The following is a 22,838-nucleotide window of genomic DNA, read 5'->3' on the forward strand; positions in this document are numbered from 1 at the left end:
CTTTTTGAAGGTGCAACGAGTCTATTGACGACTCACTGTCACTCGATTCTGTAGAAATATCCGAGCCAGAGTCCGACATCGCCACGTCTGCCGCGCTGTCTGTGTATTCAACTGGTGAACTATTTTATACTTGTGACGTCAAAACACGGCGTCGGGTGTTTCCGGTAGCGACAATGTAAACATCGGTGGTCGACATACTAAATCATGATTTATTAAATACTGCGATCATTGTGTCATAAATAACACAACATTTTACACCACAAATAGCATTTACTATCATCAGTAGAAATTCATGTTTATCATTTCGTAGGCCCTTTAACTCAGTACACACATGCAGACTCAAACATGAACATACACTCAGGTCCCCATTTAGCTGAGAAGGAGTTAAAAGGTTTTAAATGCCATAAACGAGAAAATGACTGATGAATGATTTTTTTAGCTCATGTTTTTATTCATGTGAAAAAAGATCAGATTTAATAATGTTGTAACGATCTGCTTGTTCTTTGGTGTCCTGTTTTATGTTGAAGTGTTCACTCTCCCTTGTTATATGTCTAGTTTTCACTTCCTGTGTGTGTCTTTACCTTCCTCTTCTGATTGTTAATTTGTTCCTCCTGCGTCCATTTACTCTGCCCTTGTGTTTTTGCCTTTCTCGGTGTATTTATCCCTGTCTGCCCCAGTGTGTTTTGTCGGATTGTCATTCATGTTGTGCTCGTGGTCTGCTCTTGTCCGCTGATTGTCCCCTGATTGTCCCCTGGTTGTCCCCTGATTGTCCCCTGATTGGTTTGTGTTTTTTTGTTACTTTGTATTTTTGTATTTTGTTAGCTTCGGCTTTATTTCAATAAAGCTCGCTTTCTGTGACCTCGTCCAGAGTACTGCATTTGGGTCCTCACCTTCACCCCAGTGTGACAAATGTTGGCCATGGATGTATTATATACATAGAAATCAGGACTTCAAAGCCCCTTTCCGACATGCACCTCCGTACATAAATGTGCATTCATATAAAGGCTGCAGGAGCACACGGATACACACAGACATTACATATTGCTCGCCTTATAACAGAAGGAGCCCGGTAATACATTGCTTATGTATCATCTGCTATACTCAAAGACAAACAACATCAGGTGATTAATAAATAAATATCCAGACAAACATGTAACATGTCAGCAAATGGGAATCAAACGAGGGTCCCGACTTAACGTCACAAGATGCTAATTATGTAAAAGACAGCTATGTCTGAATTACCACTAGCCTTTAATTTAACACCTTCATGAAGCCAGCAATGTTACATATTACATATCTGAAAAGAGCTTAATTAGATTTTTTTATTCTGCTAACCGTGAACATAGAAATGTTAGTGCTGAGTAAGTAACGTGTGTATATGCTTGTATTTGTTAACCGTAGCTGTAGCGAATGGAGATGACCTGCAACTAGTTTTTATATCCCATGTGAATGCAATAGTTGCCTCACAAACACTTTGTTGTGTACATGTAAATAGGTGGTTCCCTATAAGCATGAGGGCCGATACAAACACATCAAAACTGCACACACACACGCACACACACGCACGAGAATGAACGAGACATCCTCCCACTGCACAAACAAAGTCGAAAAGCACCAGTCAAACTGGTAGTCTCAACCAAAGAAATGTAGAAATGAAACGTAGAGGGAGGTGCGGGAGGAGAGAGGGGGGAGGGGGGGGGGAGAGAAAGCCTTTAAAAAGCTGATTAAAACAGGTTTCACATCTCATTCTGGAGGGAATCAAACACACGTACAGTGTTTGGGACTATGGCTTCCACCACAATGGCTGTTCTGCCCACAGGCGGCACGATCTTTACATCCATTCCTGACGTGTTCTTCATCCCTGAGTTTGTGAGTTTCACATTTGTTGATTGTCATTTAATACTCTTTTTTTTCGGGGGGGGGGGGGGGGGGGGGGGTCCCTTGTGTTTTCCTGTCTTTCTCTCCATCTTTACTCTACTTACACATACTTACAGATCTTATTCCTCTCTTCTACCTGCCGGTTGCCTCCTCGCACAGTCTCCTCTATCATTCCTGATTCAATCGGGTCAGCATTCAGATTATGACTTCCTCATCATTGGTCCATTGAGGCTCTCTGTTTATCTGTTTCAGATAAGAGTCTTGTCTTGTTATGTTGGTCAGCAGGTATCAGTGTTTAAACAGAGCAGTGACCCGGACACCATGAAGACGATAGGAGTCAAAGGTTTAGTCTGGCACAACTATATACGAGGATAAACCGATGAAACTGGCTAATGAGAGTCCTGTCAGTAAAATCATTGCATTTACAAAGAATTACAAGGTGTGTTATTCAGAAACCATGGCAACCAGTTGGCAACAGGAACAATGCAACAACAGTCACACAACATTTGGATCCTGCTGGCGATGTCACAATTTTTAAAATGGAATAATTTGCAATAATGTAACAATGCTCTATATACACTATGTGTCACAACAAAACAATGTTCAGACTCTCAAAGAAGATGTAATTAACAACTGTTTCCTGTGGGAAGGTAAAAGAAAAGAATTGTTGAATATTGAATACTTTGATCCTTTTTTTTGACCTTTTTCATGGAATGCTTGTAAACCTTTGAAACCTTGCGTATCCCTTAAACGTGTCCGTACGTGTGTCTGTCTGTCTGTCTGTGGGGAGGCGGATACGGGACCGACTTGGGTCAAGAGTGGATATTTTATTGAAGGTCCTGTTTGAATGAGGAGCTGTTATAGACCCCTGTGGGTTTCTGTACAGGGAACTGAAGTTTAAACCTGAGTGACGCAGGTGGAAAAACAGCTTTAGTTGCAGACGGAGGTGTAAATCTAAACCAACCATCCACTCACATGGTTTTCTTGCTGACTTGGGTCTTTTTTTTCTGGCTGCTGGCCTGTGCATCTTTCGGGAAATAATCCGTTGCTCTGGTATGGAAATGTACTGGTTATGTTTACAGTTGGCCCCGTAATTCTAAACCATCATGGATATAACAAGGGCAGGGAAGGTGACTAACAGAGGATGTGCTCTGCAGCTTCTTTCGGGAACTGTCCGTGTGATGGAGCAATTTCAAACAAAGAAAGTTCAGAAGGAACCAGTATGGCCACTCTGCATTTAGCAATCACACAACTCTACAGCACTGTTACAACATTGTGTGTGCTACGAATCAATTAAATAACCAAGACTGCAAACAATGCAACACTACGTGTATATATCGAGTGTTGTTTGAGTTGGCAGTATTGTTAAACACACTTTTAAAAAACTGAGCTAAGGTCATATCAGGCCACTGCAGGTTGGGTTCAACCTATTTAAAGGGATACTCCACTGAAAATGGCACCTCTGGTAATCAGCTGTTTGCATTCAGTCTGGAACAGTTACAATGAATTTGAATGGCAACTCAGAGTAAGACATAATACACCAACACCACTTCTCTCAACAAAAAGTAACATATTGAGCTATTTATTGGCAACGCAAGCGAAGAAGTGGATCATGCTGCAGCAGAGATTTCAGAAGTACATTTTTCACGTTTCAGAGCCACCTGGTGGAGAGTAGTTTATACTCTAAAGTTAGGCCAATTCCCTTTCACCTGGAATAGAATGAGTATAAATGGCTAACGTTGCTCTGGTGAGGCGACAGATAAGATTGATATGGTGCTGTGGAGATAAAGCTAATGCAATATTTGCTGATATCACATGTGATATGGTTGCATGAAGTAATGTTGTGCTTTCACAGTAATTAACTGTTTGCTCACCTCTGTATCTACTCTGTGCTGAGATCCAGCACTATCAGGTATTTGTTTCTCCCATCAAAGGTTTGGATTTAAAGTGAGCGTTGTGCTGAAACAATTTCACCTTCTGTAGGCAACATGTGTTTTATTCAAGATTGTACATTTTATCCAAGATGAAAAGCATGTACATTTTGTTTTGAAACAATCAGCACATAGTTTCAATAAAGTACAGAGAGGAAAACTTGTCTTTGTAATGTCAAAGTAAGAAATTAATGTATCAGAGAAATATCTGAACCGACTGCAGTTGCATTGTTTAATTCAGGACGTGGCACATTCCGCACATGTGGTCAGATTATGAATAGATTGTCCGGGCTTTGAACTGACTGTGTCTACACAGCTGAGTGAAACCTGCGACCACTGCAGTTGTGAGGCAATTTAGAGAACAAGCTCTTCTATATTTTCACCTATAACTTACAGCTAGATTTCAAGAGTGTTGTTTCTATGGTTAGATATTAGCGGACTAAATGGAATAATCTACTAATACTTTATCTAAGTTTCATAGACACAACACTGAATGAACACATATTATCCTGTTTACTCAAGTTTAACAGTCAGAATGTTTTAGGTGTGACTGTTAATGAATGATGTTTTGCTCATAGGGAACTGTATCCCACAGAATATATTAAGCAGTCCCTGATAATTGCCACACACACACACACACACACACACACACACACACACACACACACACACACACACACACACACACACACACACACACACACACACACCATCGGGAGCAATTTGTGGTTCAGTATCTTGCTCAAGGACACTTCGACATGCTGACTGCAGGACTGGGGATCGAACCACCAACCTTCCACTCTGTGTTGATCCCTCACCTGAGAGGCTGCTTACGTGGATGTGAATTAGCCCCTGCGAGTGTTTGCTCCGGCTCTGCTCCTGCACAGCTGATACAAACGGGCTTAATGGTGATTGATTGAGCTGCAGAAACACCTGCTGGGTCTGTGTGTGAAGCCCTCAACTGCCCAACTGGAGAAAATCAAAGTTAGGACACAATAGGCCTTTTTCACAGCGGACATTTCCACTCGTCAACTTGTACAATGGCTTTGTTCTTTTCAAGTGTCTCAGTGTCACAGCACAAGGAAAAAGAAAACGTGTTTTCCTGAACACAGCGTCGACAGTAAAGCTTCTTATTACGGAACAAGTGGAGATTCATGCTCTAAAGGTCAAACACGCGTTCAAGCAGAATGTTTGTGAAAGGAGGAGAAAGACTGCGGATGTACACCCAAGAGTGAAAAGAGTGTTTTTGAAGGGTAGTCCCTAGGCTCTTAAAGGGGCACTCAACCAGGAAGTCGAGTTGCATTATGGGAAATGTATGATCTATTTAGTTTTTCTTAATCTGTCTCTTGCGAGTCCCCCGTCTTATGGAAATGATGATTGCGGGAGTACAACTTTATTGAATGAGTTTCAGCTATTTGTTTAGCTGTTAGGCCGACAACATTACTGCTTTGGTTTACTCTCACCGACAGACACACAGAGGCTAGCTGCTGACAAATGGAGCATTAGCAGCTAAAGATCGTTAAAAGAAAGTTATGTAACTGCTAGAAGTGTACATAAGCAAGTCTTTGCTAACAAGTTCACCATACCAACTTTAAAGGTGATCATATGTCGATGCTGTGCTCACAACCTGTTTCTGCTGCCCTCAAGTGGCCAAACTAAATATTGCGAGTTTAAAGGTTACTGTCATACAAGAGCAAAACTATAAAATGTACTTAACACAAAGCTCCTCCTCCTTCCCCTCACTTGTGTGACCCTGCAGGTGTTTGGAGGTTTGGTGTGGATGCTGGTGGCGTCGACTCGTATCGTACAAATGGAAAACCCAATGGGCTGGGTGATGTTCGTGTCCGTCTTCTGCTTCGTGATGACGACACTCTTGTTCTTCATCTACCTCTTCGGAGCCAATCAGAACAGAGTCTGGCCCTCCTTGGTTAGACACGCCCACTACCTGCTGATTGGCTAGTTTGGATGCATGGTTAATAGTCGATGGATAGATGTAGCCAAAAGTATGAGGATGCCTGAACAGTACACCCATATGTAACTGTGGAGGTCAGAGCTCTGTGCAGGACCTTCCCCAAACAAAGTTTGAATCACATATACAGACTATTTATAACATCAGTGTATGCTGTAACATTAAGATGATACAGCATACAGGTGCGTCCACATACTTTTGTGCATGTGGTGTAGATAGATCCATTCCTACTGCCTTCTGTTTTTATTAAGTTCTCGCTTTAACCCACGACTCTTCCTCCCTGTTTCTTTTTAGGATGTGGCTTATCATTTTTTTGCAGTGGTGCTGTACCTCAGTGCGTCGGTGATCCTGGCTTACATCACAGTTCTGGAAGGGTCACTTGCGTCAATCTTTATTTTCAAAAGCTACAAACTGCACGTTTCTGCAGTGGTATGTCAAACAAACACACACACACACACACACACACGCACGCACGCACACACACACACACACACACACACACACACACACACACACATTCTGATAACTTGATTAAGAAAACTTTGGGGAAACTAACATGGAAACAGAACTGCCACTGAAGATGACAAACATATGTGGTGTGTGTGTGTGTGTGTGTGTGTGTGTGTGTGTGTGTGTGTGTGTGTGTGTGTGTGTGTGTGTGTGTGTGTGTTTTTTCAGGTGATGTCCTATGTGGCCACTCTTCTCTACTTCCTACATACCATTTTCTCTGCCATGCGATGGAAGAGGTCCTAATAAGACAAAGACCAGCTGACCTCTTCACCGGACTAAACACCTTTTGTGTTGTTTGTTTTTATTTTCACATCGGCAAGATTAACTTTCTTTTAACCAAAGTGCTAAAACATCAAATGAAGAAATATGTGAAAAACAAGCAGATAGATTATTGCTAAATGTTATTTGTTTGTTGGCCTAAACATGATTACCCAACCATTTACTCTTTTGTATTTTCTAGAAGCAGAACGGCAGCGGTTTGGTCACAAGTGAACGCTATAAATGTATAAGAAATATAGTCGCATAAGGAAGGTCAATGTGTGTAAATAACTAGCAGCAGGTACTACATTATGTTTTATCACGATATCAAAATTATTTTTACTTGCACTGTATTTTTTCACCAAATAGGAGAAAGACCTTAAAGGGTCAGTTCACCCAAATTACAAAGAAACACATTTTCTTATGTGTTTTCTTCCAAATCATTCATTAGTTAAACTACAGAACACAGTAGAGGCCGTGTTGTGGCCTCCCGGCGCTCAGCAGCGTGTAAAAAAAACAACTTTTCACAATCTTTATGAAGAGGTTCTAAACAATTGCGACAAATCAAAGTTACATTAAAGCATTTCATAGACATTCACTAGCAGAGCTTAGTGTTCTAACAACATCCTCGGAGGCTTGTACTATTCACTGGAACCTATTTAAAAAACGTTCCCGCAATGTTTCCTCCATGTTTACGACGAGCTAAAGCTAAATGTTTAAAGGATAAACGACTCTCCTTCTTGACCACTACAAGTCTTTTAATTTTATTTTATATATCAGTTCTTTCTGTTTGCTTCCTCAGTCCTGACGTACGGTATGGATGGATGTTTCCACCTGATTTATTGTTTGAATAAAATAAATGTATTGGTCATAAGATCCTGGCTTTCCTTTTCATCTTTCCATCAAGACCACGAATAAAAAGGTTTGTCCCTCCATTTTATATCATATTACGTTTACGTTCCACTTTAATGATCTCTGAGGGAAAAGAATATTTTAACAGGACTAATTCTGAATTTTAAGATATATACTATAAACATGTCGTCCATATTTACCTCACACAGTTTAAAGCATACGACATATTGTTTGTTTCAATTTTAAATCTCAACTCACCTTAAATTGGACGTGATAACGTGTCATTTCTAAAAATATGTCCAATCAACACAGACAGCAGACTGACTGATATGGAAACCAGTATATTAATCTACTGTGTATATATTTCAACACTGTAAAACAGCACTACAGTTTATCCTGATAAGATATTTTTCTACTTAACTTTAAAGTAAAGCTGTGTGTGTTTAGGTGTCTGTGAAGTAGAGAGGTTCAAATTAAACTTCCTGCAGGCACTAACACAAAGCCCCTTCACAGATCACATGCTCACATTAAACACAAGGTAGTCTTAGGGGCTGTAAGATGAAGGGTGTGTCTGTGTGTGTGGGCCAGTGTGAGGAGCTGTCGTGGGACGGGAGGAGAACGGGTTTGTCTGCTAATTTAGCTTTCTCATAAGGGTCAGCGACACATCCTGCGGCTCCGTTCAGAGTGCAGAGAGAGGGCAGGACGCTTCGCTGTTTACTTGGTACCAGGTGAGAAGGATCAGGCAGAGATGGCTGCAACTACTGCTCAGCCTCTGGGCAGCCTGCCCAGCGGACTGGGGATATGCACCACAGCCCCGGATATATTGTACCTGCCCGAACTGGTGAGTGCACAGAGACAGAGGACTTTGGAGTCAGAAGAGCTTCTTTCCATTTTGGATCACTTTTGGTTTTTTGATTAAACTGATTTCAAAGTGTTAAATACAATACAAACTGTTGTTTCATGGCAACATTGAACCAATTTTGCTCAGATGTTACATATGATACATGCAGTTTAAACTAATCCAAGTCATTTTAAGACACATTATATTAACATTGTTACTGTTTGGAGCCTCAGCTGTACATTTGGCAGTTATTGAACAAAATGTATGACATTTTCTTTAGGAATTCTTCTGCTGCAGCTCACACCAGCAAGATGTGAACACTTCATGGCCAAAGTTAGACACTAGCCTCTTAGAAATACAAGAATTAGGTTTAAGTTTGTGCTGATGAATCTCCAAATAAACACGATGCATCGTTAAAAGTGGATTTTGAAAGTGCAAAAATATGTATTTCGGTGAAACGGAGACGATGAAACACATTCTTCGCATGGGAGGAGCACCTTCGCCTGTTCTCATCTCACGTTTCACTCATATTGTATTTGTGCTGCTAAAGTAAGAATAGACAAAAGAGAGAAACTGCTCATATGACACAACAGCAGCGAGGAAGGTGTTTCAGTCTGATGAGTAGACCTAAATGTTTTCTAAGTTGATCACTTTTAATTATCAAAGGGAAGGTTATGATGAGGTTACAGGTTCCATGTCACTAACGCTCTGCTTCAAGCAGCACGCTGGGCTTCCTCTCAAGAGCACCTTCACAGTTACTTTCATCACTACTCTACACTATGTGATGAGAAACTGTGATGTTGTTCCTCCTGTAAAACTCTTCAATTGCAAATTATTAAGAAAGCTAAACAACGAAGAAGAAGAAGAAGAAAATCTATCACTATAGTAAAGTTGCATCACCTGTTTGCAAAGCAAGTCATCTTATTTTTATGTTTTTCTTTCATTAAATGTGATTTTTCTAGATAAAATGAAGTGGAGAAAAAGTGAAATCAAGATATTATTGCATGCAGTCCACATGATAAACTGTGGACTGCATTGATTTGATGCTGAATAGAGCAGGTGTGCATCATCACACATGTGGCTGAATGAGGAAAGCAGTGATCTGAGACGTTTATCTGTGACCAGCATACATGTATATATATGATTCACAGTTTATGGTAAGCAGTAATTCAATGGACCAATAAACTGCACTCATGACAGCATTTGGCCTTTTTATTGTTTGTTTTGTTTCAGTGACTTGCAGGTCAAAAGAAAGAGTCCCTGAAATGGAGTTATATTTAGATATATATAAATGTATTTTGTCTTGTAAATCTCTATTTGAATGTATGTGTACTGTATACCCCTTGTGTCTTTTACATACTGACATATCAGGCTTCCTTTTGTATTTATCTATCATATAAACCTGCAGATAACACTTATAATGAAGTGGATTTGTTTTCACACAAGCAAGTTATATCAACAACATTGACAGGAGCCTTTTTAAGATGAAGCTGTGGTCAAATTATTCTGTGCTTTCACTTTAAGACTCATATCAGCAGTATAACACCAGAGAGTTTCGTGCACACGGATGTGGTCAACAGTCTAAAGTAACTTGAAACGTGAAACACCACCTGTGCTCAGAGACCTGTTGGAGGGAAAGTGTTTGTTCAGTCAACATGTAGAGAGATGTGGCTTCTGATGCTGCTGATTTCATATTCGCAGACTGATAGCTGTACATGTGCAGCTCATGCTGAAGCCTGAAAAGGAGGAAGTCTCGACAAAACATGTGTTTGCCAATAGTATTTAATCCACGTGTAGATATGTCAATCTGCCTGCATCTGCCTGCATCCAAGTAATGTTTTAATAAATAACACAGGTGGCCTATCAAGCAGTGTCCACATCAAAATAGTGGTAGTGAAGGATGCATCAACAGCAGCAGGAGCCAACACTCGGATCAGTTCTCATGACACAATGACACATGTCTGATCCTCGCTCAGGAGCAGACATGCTTCATCCATTTTCCTTATGCTGCTTTCCCCTTTTATCTACTTTTAAACTGTCTTTGTGCTTTTAAAGGACCAATCAACAAGGGATCGCAGCTTCGTGGAATAAAATATACATGTAGGTCAGAGGTCATTGTGGGGGAAATACCAAGAGTGTCAAAACACACTTCTGCTGGTTACCATTTCATGTCTTCATAACTCCACTTGTAGCGACTCATTTCAGACGGATTGCAGCATTCAGTGACAAAGAAATGTTTCAGGGATGTCAAACATGCGGCCCGTGGGCCAAAACCGGCCCGCGGGATGACTTTGCAAAGTGTAAAAATGAGTTGTTTTGATCATAAAGTAAAACCCTTCGTCTGATTTGTTTGATACACTGTGATCTGTAAGTTGTAACACACATGTGTAAATGATAAACTCATAATAATGTTGAAATTGCTCCTTTTCAGGTTGTTCATAATGTTTTCATAAAGTTTGAACATTTTCAGAATGAACTTTTGCACTAAAACGAAGGGAAACATTGTGAGTTGTTGTTATTTATATGTTATGATGCTGTGATGTTACTGGTCCGGCCCACTTGAGATCAGATTGTGCTGCATGTGGCCCCTGAACTAACATGAGTTTGACCCCCCTGGTTCAGATTACAAAAGGACCAATAAGGGAGCAAACAGAGGCGTGACACAGAGGTTTGGGGGAAAAGAGCATTAAGTGGTAAATAGTTTTTAATATATTTGCTTTGTACTAGACGGGGGGGGGGGGGATTTGGTTTCAACAGCGAGAAAGTAAAAATATTTGAGTCTGGACTTTTAGCTTTGTACACTTGTGTGTGTGATTTATAACTTTCCTCCTCTTATCTATATAATATATAGATTATTAAAACCTTTTAGCCACAGGATAGAGCCTACTGACTTTAGTGGTGGAGTTAAATATTTGAGGAACTTTCAGACCTTTAGTATTGCAACACTAAATCTCTAGAGTACCTCTGATGTCAGCTCAAGGTGACTCCTGCACAAACAAACATCCTAAATCTTATAAGAACCACACGACCAACTGTTCCCTCTTTGTAGGTGTTTGGTGGCTTGGTGTGGATCCTGGTGGCGTCGACACACGTGGACCCGCCGAACCCTCTGGGCTGGGTGATGTTTGTCTCGGTCTTCTGCTTCGTCATGACCTTCCTCTGGATCATCGTCTTCGCTGCTGGAGGTCACAAGAACCACTCTGGCTGGGCTGCTGCTGTAAGAGAGCGAGGGGAGATCAGAATGAGAGAAAGACGTAATTCAACAGGAGAAAGAGAGATGTTGTAATGTGATTTAATCCGTGTGTGTCCAGGACTTTGCTTACCACGGCCTGGCAGCCTTCTTCTACCTCAGTGCGGGGGTCGATTTGGCTTTCATCACCTTCCTGATGAAACCACTCAATTCAAGAATCTACCATATTGACATCGCTGCTGTGGTGAGAAAGATTTAAAGATGAAGTATCAACAGCTGTTCATCTGTAACTGACACACACTCAAACAACAGTAAACAGCATCTCTGTGTGTGTGTGTGTGTGTGTGTGTGTGTGTGTGTGTGTGTGTTTCTCAGGTGTTTGCCTTTGTAGCCACACTGCTCTACTTCATCCACACCATCCTCTCCTCCATCCGATGGAAAACCTTCTGAAGAGCCAATCACAGACGTGTGTGTCCAAGACTTTGCATCCTGTGTGTGTACGTGTGTGTGTGTGTGTGTGTGTGTGTGTGTGTGTGTGTGTGTGTGTGTGTGTGTGTTGAATTACCAACAAGTGACTTCCACTTGCTCAGATTCAAAATGAAGCTTCATTTTAAGACATTACATATTGTTTAGTGAAGAATAAAGAATGAAAGCATGCAGGACAAAGTGAGTAAAGACAGAACCATAGAAGTTTTATATGTTGTCATGGAAACACAATCAAATGAAATTAATAATTTAAAGTCTAAATTATGAAAAGCATTTTAAGCCAGTGATAATTCTTTAGATAACAGAATGTGTCATATGTTTTTAGTCTTTTTAGAGGACCATGAAATATGATGTAATTGTTATTATTGCAGGCTGAGTGCGTTGAGGTGCCGGCTGTGGATCTGTGTCTTGTTTTGTTACTTTTATTACATATTCTTCAATCCTAACAGCCATCAGAGCATCTCTCTTCTCTCTCTGGGTCATGACGTTTGTTTCTCTGCTGTAACTATAACCAGAACTACTGCCACACGTCTTTTCTCTGTCACATAGAACTAATGCCAACCACTCGTCGGGACTTAAAGGACGGTGACGTGTATTCTTCTTCAAGATTAAACAAGATGTGAATGATCTGCTCCTCTCTGGAACACATTCCTGCCACACTGATACACTTTCAGTTATTTAAATGTGGTAATACAACACTATCAAATGCTCATTTGCAGAACAACTTTAACCTAGTCGCACATGTAACAGTTCAGTAAAAATATCTCAACATCTACTGAATGGACTGGCACACAATCAGTGGTGGAAGAAGCTTTACTTAAATAAAAGTACCAATGCATCAACGTACAAATATTGGAGTAATAGTAAAAAGTGAAAGATGCAGGACGTCCGTCTGATGAATTGAACTCAGCATTGTACTGTCCTATAGGAGCCGCACACTGACGTACTGCACCACTAAACTAAACTCTCAAACACATGTAGCGAACGGCATCGTTTAATTAGCACCTCAACACTAACATAAATCTAAATCTACACTTTATTTGTGATGCATTTTGAACCAAAGATGAACAGGATGCACTCACGACACGTTTACAATTGCCCGTCAATCAGAAGCATCTGTTATAATTTAACTTTAAGGAGATGGAAGAATGAAGTTTGAATTTTAATGAGCAAAATTTATGATCCATATCAGACACGAGCTGGAGTGTCATTGTTAATATTAATGTGTTCTTGGCTTTACAGTGTTGTGGTGTCCTTGAGCAAGGCAGTGTGTGTGTGTGTGTGTGTGTGTGTGGTATGAAATAATGTTTCTTATGCATAAACACCTGAGCTTGCTTTGAGTCCAGACATTCAGAGCCCCTGACGACAGCGAAAGCAAATATCAAAATAAAGTGGTGTTACAGAGATATCTGTAAAACATATTTATATTCATATACTCACCAAAGCTGCTGTCAGAGGTTTAGTTTACAGATACGAGCTGCGTGATTTAATGCTTCAGAGACAGAAAGGTTCACATCACACACACGTCTTCACAGATCCAAACTTTATTACATTAGTACATCATTTTGCAACAATTCCCAAGGATGAGGAAGAAAACATTGATAACCAGGATCTGAGTAACTATCGTGTGTGCAGAGACAAACTTTCACACGATCACAATCCACTGGGTTTGGAGATTATTAAACATAAACTGATATTTTGCTCGAGAACAAAATGTTCTTATTCTTCGGCATCAGTCCAGTTCCTCTGTGGTCATCGGCGTACTCCCTCACTACAAGATGTTGCGTTTAACATTCGCCCAGACGGAGTGTTTGAGTCCCTGCGCTACCCGTACGTCTTTCCAGTTCAGCTTGGTGTTGTGCACCTCGTCTTCGGGCTCCGGGTCGGGGCGCGCCCCGTCTTTTGGACTCGCCACCACCATGGGCAGCGGGCCTCGGTGCTCCTGAAACTCGATGACATGGAGCTGCTTCTTGTCGGACAGCGTCTGGTGGAGTTCCTTCAGGGTGGAAGAAGAAGAAGAAGAAGAAGTAGATGTAAGCGGAGCGGGTCAACTTCTACAACGTTTGGCGTGTCTGATGGTGGCGACAAACGAGTCATATCAACAGCTCCACAGAATAAATATCTGCTGGGTATGACATCAATCATGACGTACACAGATACACGTTACATTAACATTCGTCTACATCATTATTTCTGAAACATCTCCCTTTGGAGATCCCTCCCACGATGCAGACATGACTTCACCTGGCTGGCTAACCCGTTGAAGAGGGCCCTGGTGATGTTGAGGGTGTTGACGGATCCTTCCACTTTGCAGTACATGTCCCGTATGCCGATCAGCTTGCACACAGAGATGACCACGCGGTGGCAGTGCAGACCGTAACCTGCAGAGGCAGAAGAAACATGCACACATTGGCATCATCACGGGGCGCTAGAGGTGGACGATATGACGTCTTCTATCATGGTACATGCATTTTGGTGTACAGTGTGATATAACTGTTTCAGTTTGACCAATTATGCAGGAAACAATGTTCAGTGTTCATCTTTCCAAATGTGTTACGGAGAGGCTTCATTGGAACGCATGCAATTCAACATGTGAGGAAAAAAAGCTTTCCAACATTACTATGCATCAGTATTTACTTGAGCTTTCCTTTGGAGCACATCCCGATTCTTTCTTATAATTTGCACGAAATTAAATATTTTTTCCAAGGTTTTTAGAAATGATTTTGTAAACGAAGTGTTTCCTACATTTCTATCATCTCACAGTCTTTATCGCCATCAACACGAAGCTAAACCTTCATTTATTCTACCAGCTGGAATCCAGACGTACCTTCGTTTTGTTTCTTCATGCGCAGCGTCGTCTTCTTACACTGGGATTCAATGTCATGAAACACTGTGGGAGAGAAACACATCTGAATTACACTCACCGTGCAGTGGACACGTGATAAACAAAAGGTCGGATTATTTTCACGGGTTTTGTGCCGTTTCCAAGTGAAGGCACTTGTGTTTTGTTTTGCATCTCTTCTCCTGTTCTCCCCCCAGGTCTTGTGTTTCTCTACCTGCCCACCAGATGTCCTTCCACACGCCGGCATCTCCCGCTCACTGCAGCAGCTGTGGCCTGATTAGTTATTCAGACACACACAGTCCCTGAGCTGGAGCGGCGTGCTCCTGAATGAAAACTCTACTGCTCCGTAACGTGAGGTTCAAATCCTGTTCTTGTGTCACATCGCTCTTGAAACGCCGCACCGGCTGCCGTCCTGCTGACCTCCAGGTTGGGATTTTATACACTTTTTTTTTGTTTTGCTTGGATGGATGGAAGGAATAAACGAACTCGATGGATGAGAAGCAGGAAAAGAAGTAGAACATGTTGGCGCTCAGAGAACTTGTCCTGCTGGGTGAAGAAATCTAAAAATGCAAAACTAAATGTCAAAATACACACACACACACACACACACACACACACACACACACACACACACACACACACACACACACACACACGGGGCTGAACATTTGCTGTCGCTGCAGGAGGTCCAGGTTCCTCTGAAACAGTGTCTTCTGTGTGATGCATGACTCAGACACAAACAGCCACAAAGTCAAAGCAGGTAGACAAAAAGGAAATTCCTCTTTGACACGCGCGCTGGAACTCCAACACCTCGACTTAAAGGTGAACCAAAAGAGAATCATCAAAACAGACCGCAACATTCAAATGTATTTCAATTCCCTTTGGCTTTGTACTCATTTCTACTCAACACCACTGAAGCGACATGAATATTCAAAAACAACCTCGGTCCTGTCGTGGGACGGTGGGAATACTGGTGCCAACAGCATTAACTGGAAGGTCAGCGGAGCCGTTTGTTTTTCCACCATTTAGTGGCCAAGCCGGTGTCCAGATGTTGGACTAACAGATAACACAGCATGAAGAAAAACTGTTCATCATCATCTGGTGGAAGAAATACGAGATCTGGACCGCCCCCAAAACCTGGAGTGGCCTGGAGGCAATCTGTCCACTGGATTTCTTTTTTTTTTTTTTTACATCAGCTGTCAAACAAACAGATCGTACAAGTTTGCCAGATAAGGTGACAATGGATTCAGCAAAAAAAAAGGTGAACAAATTATCTAGAAGTCACCTGATTTTTCAGAATTTGATTTGATTACAACAACAGTGAGATAATCCCCCCCAAAACATTGTCTTTCTTTAAAAAAAAAAGTGACCAGAGGACGAAGAAGTAAACAACCAACCACATGACGGTGCAGACAGGTCGCAGATGGCCGAACAGCGAGCGCTGGCATGTGGAAGGGTTTTACACTTTTTTTGCTATGAACCTGCACAAATTAAATATACCACAGTTTTGAGCTCAAACTGGGTGGAAATACAGTACCACACACACACACACACACACACACACACACACACACCACACACAAACACACATCTAGTCTGGTCTCGGGCCAAAGCAGGAAGCCAACTTTCTCCTCCGGTGGGCGCAGCGGAGGCTGATGACTCACACACATTAATCTTTCTGGCTTTGCTCTCCACCGGCAGCACAAGTAGCCAAATGGCGTTTCACAATAAGAAAGTACAAGCGGTGCACTTTAAGTCTCATAGCTTCCTTCGCAAATCCATTATTTTTCTATTAAGTCGCTTGTATGGGTGCAAGCAGGTGACTCAAGGGGATAGTGCTGTACGAGGGGAGGAAGAGCAGGAGGGGAGGAAGAGATGGAGAGACAGGTAGAAAGTCATGGAGTTGGTTCTGGGAGTGAAGCACCATTCATTGTTCTTACAGACGATGTCATGTGACTCACAGTCGGGGCACTTCTACAGCTTGGATCAGCAGGACACATAGCAACCAGCTGCGTGAGAATACATTAAAGATGAAAGACTGTCTACACAGGACACGTTAACTATGACTCCCAGGGTGCACTTGGGTTAGAAACATCCAATCAGTGGGCTGAGAGTTGGTGCAAGTAGAAGCTAAAGAGTGAAGATGGGGAATATATAGTATGCAGCTTTAATCGGGTCACTTTTGGATTCAGGGTCAATTTTGGAAGAGTAACGACAGCCGAGGCTCATGGGTAAACGTAGTATATTTGGAGCCGTCAAACGCCAAAGTGAAGGACAAGTGTTTACGACACTTTCTACGTCAAGTGTCGATGAGGTAAAGAATCACTTACCGGTGTGGTCGTTGTATCGCTCTATATAGTGCAAGTAGTGGATCGCTCGGTTCTTGGCCTGCAGATCACACAAACACACATTGTTGACTGAAGGTTTTATTATTATTAGCAGTCGTAGACACATTTTATTAGAGTTCATTATGAAGCCTTTCTCTGGGGATTTGTATCTCCAGGTTCCATCGGTAAAGTAAATATCTGAGCAGTGGTCTCTTGTGCCATTATTTAAGAACTGGTTAGACTTGTTTATTACAAAAATCTGCACAAATATCAGTTCATTAATATATACAGTAATTCAATTATGTGGATTGTATGCATAAGTTATTTTCAGTGGAATATTAAGTGTGTTATAGTCTCAAAGCTATAAAAGCACCAACAGATACTAAATGAACCTTAACGTGAGATATTGTTTGTCACATTCTGGTTTACAGTTTTATTCCATAACTCTAATTTAAATTAAAAATACAAACGAAGTTGGGGGTATTGAAAACATGTTTGCAGTCTTACCTTCCTCAGAGCGGTCATTCTGTCGGCTGCTTTCCCCAAAGCAAAGCCTGGTGCAGAGAAGAGAGCAGTATTATGGTTTCAAATGATGAGCCTGCATGAGCTGCATGTAACACGGTGGCATTCAGAACTGAGATGTTGAAGGTGAATCTCAGGAAGGAGCATTTCTAAGATGCATTAGTAACTGTCAAAACTCTTTCCTGCACTTCCCCGTATCTGCATATAAACACATTACTTTTACAATTTTGCAAACACCCTGAAACTGTCAAAATCATTTTTGGTTCAGGTTTTTAGAAACTTTTTAAAAAACTTTTTCTTTTTTTTAACGTTGCTCCCCGACTCGTGATCCAGGTTTAATTTTCAGAAAGTATCGAACCTGCGGCTCCTTGGCCGTTTCCCACGGCGACCAGACAGCTCTGCGTCCTCTTCCTGCCCTCCTTGGCCGTCATTCTGGACACAGACTTCAGCTGCACAACAAACAAAACAAGAACGCTTTCACAACCATGTTGAACACACTTATGGCAGACATATTAAAACAACACTGTGTGAAGTGTCGCCTAAGAACACATTGAAATACCAAAGAGACACACAAAGAGACACACAAAGAGACACACAAAGAGACACACAAAGAAACACACAAAGAGAGTTTCCTGTGTTTGAATATTGTTATTTACATGTTATCACTGAGCCATTGTGTTTGTGATATGATGTTTCACCTGAATCTTTCCAATTGTCTTTGATCTTGTACATTTTCTATTTTCTGCTCCAGGCCGATGAAGTTATTGAACCAACAAAAAAAAGTGTGTGTGTGTGAAAACATCTGCAGTCATAACACTACAATAGACTGTTAAGGCAATTCACTGTGTGTGTCCGTGTGTACACAAGCAAGCTTCTGCAATGATTTCAGTTGCAGTGTAGCGGACATGTGTCCCGACTCTATCACACACACACACAGGCTGATTGACTATCTACAATATCCCTTTGAAAACACCAGGGGGCAGCATTGATACACCACAGAGAGGCAGAAGGAGTGGTGGAGGGAGGATAAGTGAATAGGAGAAAAGATAAAGTTGGACTTAGCGCGCGCGCGAGAGAGAGCGAGAGAGCAAGAGCGAGCAAGAGCGAGAGAGAGAGAGAGAGAGAGAGAGAGAGAGAGAGAGAGAGAGAGAGCAAGAGCGAGAGCAAGAGCGAGAGCGAGAGCGAGAGAGAGCCAGTTCAGATGAGATTGAGAGAGAAGTAGTGGAGGACAAAAGAGCGAGTAGAAGAAGAGATTAAAAAAGAAAAGCGATTTAGAGGGAAGAGAGAATATAGGATTTATTGCCTCTTTAGACATGAAATCATTTAGATGATAAAATGAGGAACAAGAATCACTGTAACTATTACTGTAACTGCATCACTGTAACTGTGTATACTGCATCACTGTAAACTATTATTGTAACTGTTTCACTGTAACTGTGTAACTATTACTGTAACTGTGTAACTGCATCACTGTAACTGTGTAACTGCATCACTGTAACTGTGTAACTGCATCACTGTAACTGTGTAACTGCATCACTGTAACTGTGTAACTATTACTGTAACTGTGTAACTGCATCACTGTAACTGTGTAACTGCATCACTGTAACTGTGTAACTATTACTGTAACTTTTTTAGAGAGAGACAGAGAAAGAGAGAGAGAGACAGACAGATAGATACAGACAGACATAGATAGACCGAGAGAGAGAGCAGACAGAGAGACAGACAGAGAGAGAGAGAGAGACAGACAGACAGACAGAGAGAGAGAGACAGAGAAAGAGAGAGACAGAGAGAGAGAGACAGAGAGACAGACAGAGACAGACAGACAGACAGACAGAGAGAGAGAGATACAGACAGACAGAGAGACAGACAGACAGACAGACAGAGAGAGAGAGATACAGACAGACAGAGAGACAGATGTCTCACCTTCTCCGATAACTTGTCCTCGGTTCAGGTCTTTCTTCTGTTTGCGTTTGGTTCTCTTTCCTCGACCCTTCTTGTTTCCTGAACCCGCATCCGCCAACACACCTTTCCACAACTCTGCAGCCGTCACTGAAAACAGAGAGAGAGACTTCTGGTCACAACTCAAACATCGCTGAACACACAACGGCACATAGAATAGAATATGAATACCGGTATATAAATATATAATAAAAACGGGCAAATCTAACCCACAGATTAAGAATAAAAACTCTGCTGAGAGTAAATATTTAAGACTCGTGGAGAAATATGAGCCCAGACACAGAGTTAAAGGACAGTGTTGCTGTTTGTATGGTGAGTGAGACATGGTGATGCACACGAAGCATTTAATTGTCTGAGAAATGTTAAGACAGTGAGTGTTAATGAACAAGATCGAACATAGAGGAGTTAGAGAGACAGATAAAGGGCGAGGCAGAGAGACTGTGTGACAGCTCCATTAAGGCCCATTTAAAAGCATGTCATCAAACTGACAAACAAGCTCTGCTCACATGCACCTGCTGATAGGGAAACCAACACACATCTACCACAACAATGTGGACACCTGGACATTACATGCATATGTTATTGTTAAACATCTAATTTCACACCCATGGAAGGGAGTATACTGCTAAAACACAAAACGCATATGGACATTTCCATATTGAAACGAAACAGATGTTTTCCAAACTGCATATCATGCATTAAGATTTCCCTATAGCATAATGTATAGCAATATTTTTTTATCTTTTCAAATACTTACACTTGTTGAAGAAGCTGCTATGTCTGGTTTGCTGCCATGATGTTGCAGGGAACAGAGGAACTGCAGGGTTTCTTTGGAGGACAGCTGAGGTTTGACTTGCCAACTGGGATATATGAACTGCTCCCCCTATGGTACGGAGTGGTGCTGCACCTGAAAGACAGAAAGACATCCAACAAAGTAAGGAGAAGATGTATCTAAACTGCATTCTGCTCACAACACCAAGCACTGTGAATGCACTCATAGCTGCAGGCTTTTCCAATTTACTGGTACTTCAACTTGAGAAATTATAAATTAAAAAAGGATTAGACTGTGACATAACTCATCATGATGATATCGACTTTGCATTAAATATAAATGTATATAAACTAAGCAGCATCAGCCAAGAGGCAGACAGAGGAAAGTGAAGCCTGATAAAAGTTGAGATTGCACTTAAATTAAGTGCTGTTCTGGTTGTATGCCGAATTAAAGCATGGACAAAATCATTGCATTATTAATTATTCTTATTTTTCTCAGACGCGTCTACGTGTATTAATAAGCAGGGCGATTAAAGTGACACAATTTTGAATGAAGTTTGGTGTGGGTACACATGAATCATTTCAAGGCGACTCGGGGATAATTGCTAATTATCATAATGTAGTGTTAATCACCAGAACTAACATTTCCGTGATTTACTTTATTATGCCAATAATAGTAAAACTATTTAAATAACGATTAAGGAGCACCGACACGCGAGCAACAACCTGAAGTAAAACAGCCACAATGACAAAGATGTAACCCGTTCAGATGTAAAAGTCTAACATTTAAAGAACCCTAAAGTTATTATTAACAACTGCATGCAGTACATGTTTGTGACTTTAAAGAGGTGTCTGCTTATGACAGCTCTGCAGCAACGCAAGGCTGCTCCTGGGTCAGTAAACACAACTGACCGGAAACATCTGCTCACACTTCTAAACACAAACACAGTAATTACACTCCAACATATCTACTGAGATGTTTAAACGAAGCTGAGGAGGATAATGTAGAGATATAATTCACCTCCAATTGTGATGCGGAGGGCACAACACAGCCGTATGGACGCCGCCATGTTGAAATGATGAGGGGTCCTTCCGAGGACAGCGAGGCGTCCTGAACTATGCCTGCTGAGAAATAGGAAAATACAGAAGGTCTGGGTTTAGTTGTTTCTTTTCTTCTCTCTCTTTTCTTTTGAAATATATATATATATATATATATATATATATATATATATATATATATATATATATATATATATATATATATATATATATATATATATATATATATATATATATATGTAGTGTATTAAACGTATTATTATTCTTACTATTATTTTAATTAATTAATTAATACTTATTTGAAGACTACTATGTGCACTTTGAGTTTATAGCTATTTCTGATTTAGACTCTTAGTCTCTATTGGGCTTCCACCTATAGTCTATGGCTTCTACATGTACAGCTAGTGTAATTGTTACTGCTCTCTCCTTCCTAAAGCACCGCACCTACAGGATAACTTGGAGAGGGTCTCAGTCGGAGTTGTATCCTCATGATTGTTTGCACCTATTGTAAGTCGCTTTGGACAAAAGCGTCAGCTAAATGTAATAACACACATGTGTTTGTGAAAACATCTGCAGTCATAGCACTACAACAGACTGCTAAAGCAATTCACTGTGTGTGTGTGTGTGTGTGTGTGTGTGTGTGTGTGTGTGTGTGTGTGTGTGTGTGTGTCTGTGTGTATAAGTGTCTGTGTTGTCAATCCAGAACGCTTGTCTAGAATCTGATTAAAGTGACTTTCATCGACCTGTTCGTGAACAGAGCAAACAGTCATCACACACACATGCACACGCACACACACACACACACACACACACACACACACACACACACACACACACACACACACACACACACACACACACACACACACACATTTTCAAAATTGAACCTTCTTGGCTGCTTTTGAAACTTTGTTTGTGAGCATGATGAGTTGCATCATTTTCTGAAACACAGTCTGTGAATAATTTGGACACGATATGTTTGTATCTAATGAGCGCTCAGTCCCGGGAGAAAAACAATCAGAGGAAAAACAAATGAAATAAATATTTCCAAGAGGCTGTCTGTTGATTGGCAGCAAATATAAAAACCCCACAGAGCCTTGATTTCCTGCCTCTTTCTTCTGATAATAATTATCACATCAAGAGGAGAAGAAATAAGATGATCATAATGTGGAGAAGCTGGGGAGGAGATGCAGGTGAAGTAGATGATGGAAGGCAGAGGGTGGGGGAATAAAATACTGTTTACAGGTGGGTATAAAATAAGAAGTAGTGCATATTAATCATTAATTAGAGTTGGAAACAGGAAGGAATCTGCTGGGACAATCATATTGTGACAGTTAAGAGAAACTGTCACTGTATATAAAGAAGTCAGCGCTGCATGGCATTTCTGCAGTGATGGAAAATAAAACTGAATGAATAGGAAAGCAATTTAGGCAGTCCAACAAC

The 22,838-nt window shown here is 41.1% G+C and overlaps 3 protein-coding genes across 4 annotated transcripts; 2 read left to right on the forward strand and 1 right to left on the reverse strand.

The window, feature by feature from the left end:
• Window positions 1-1,758: 1,758 nt before the first annotated feature.
• Window positions 1,759-7,410, forward strand: LOC115020064 (myelin and lymphocyte protein-like). Of its 2 annotated transcripts, none has more exons than XM_029449930.1 (4): window positions 1,759-1,869; window positions 5,569-5,736; window positions 6,073-6,207; window positions 6,457-7,410. In XM_029449930.1, the coding sequence occupies exons 1-4, from the start codon at window positions 1,786-1,788 to the stop codon at window positions 6,529-6,531; spliced, it is 462 nt and encodes a 153-aa protein (XP_029305790.1). In that variant the 5' UTR covers window positions 1,759-1,785; the 3' UTR covers window positions 6,532-7,410. The 2 variants fall into 2 exon arrangements, with proteins under 2 accessions (XP_029305790.1, XP_029305791.1); XM_029449931.1 differs by lacking the exon at window positions 1,759-1,869 and adding an exon at window positions 4,795-5,122.
• Window positions 7,411-8,020: 610 nt separating this feature from the next.
• Window positions 8,021-12,628, forward strand: LOC115020066 (myelin and lymphocyte protein-like). Its single transcript, XM_029449932.1, has 4 exons — window positions 8,021-8,239; window positions 11,289-11,456; window positions 11,551-11,673; window positions 11,805-12,628. Exons 1-4 carry the CDS (start codon window positions 8,147-8,149, stop codon window positions 11,877-11,879), a joined length of 459 nt encoding a protein of 152 aa, XP_029305792.1. The 5' UTR covers window positions 8,021-8,146; the 3' UTR covers window positions 11,880-12,628.
• An 813-nt stretch (window positions 12,629-13,441) lies between these two features.
• Window positions 13,442-21,486, reverse strand: mrps5 (mitochondrial ribosomal protein S5). Its single transcript, XM_029450249.1, has 10 exons — window positions 21,358-21,486; window positions 20,323-20,472; window positions 19,530-19,655; window positions 18,561-18,567; window positions 17,965-18,080; window positions 17,592-17,638; window positions 17,088-17,145; window positions 14,743-14,805; window positions 14,160-14,296; window positions 13,442-13,911 (listed from the first exon to the last, which is right to left on the reverse strand). The coding sequence occupies exons 1-10, from the start codon at window positions 21,404-21,406 to the stop codon at window positions 13,687-13,689; spliced, it is 978 nt and encodes a 325-aa protein (XP_029306109.1). The 5' UTR covers window positions 21,407-21,486; the 3' UTR covers window positions 13,442-13,686.
• Between the last annotated feature and the right edge of the window lie 1,352 nt (window positions 21,487-22,838).

This window comes from Cottoperca gobio, chromosome 15 (genome assembly GCF_900634415.1).
Source record: "Cottoperca gobio chromosome 15, fCotGob3.1, whole genome shotgun sequence".
Taxonomy (NCBI): Eukaryota; Metazoa; Chordata; class Actinopteri; order Perciformes; family Bovichtidae; genus Cottoperca; species Cottoperca gobio.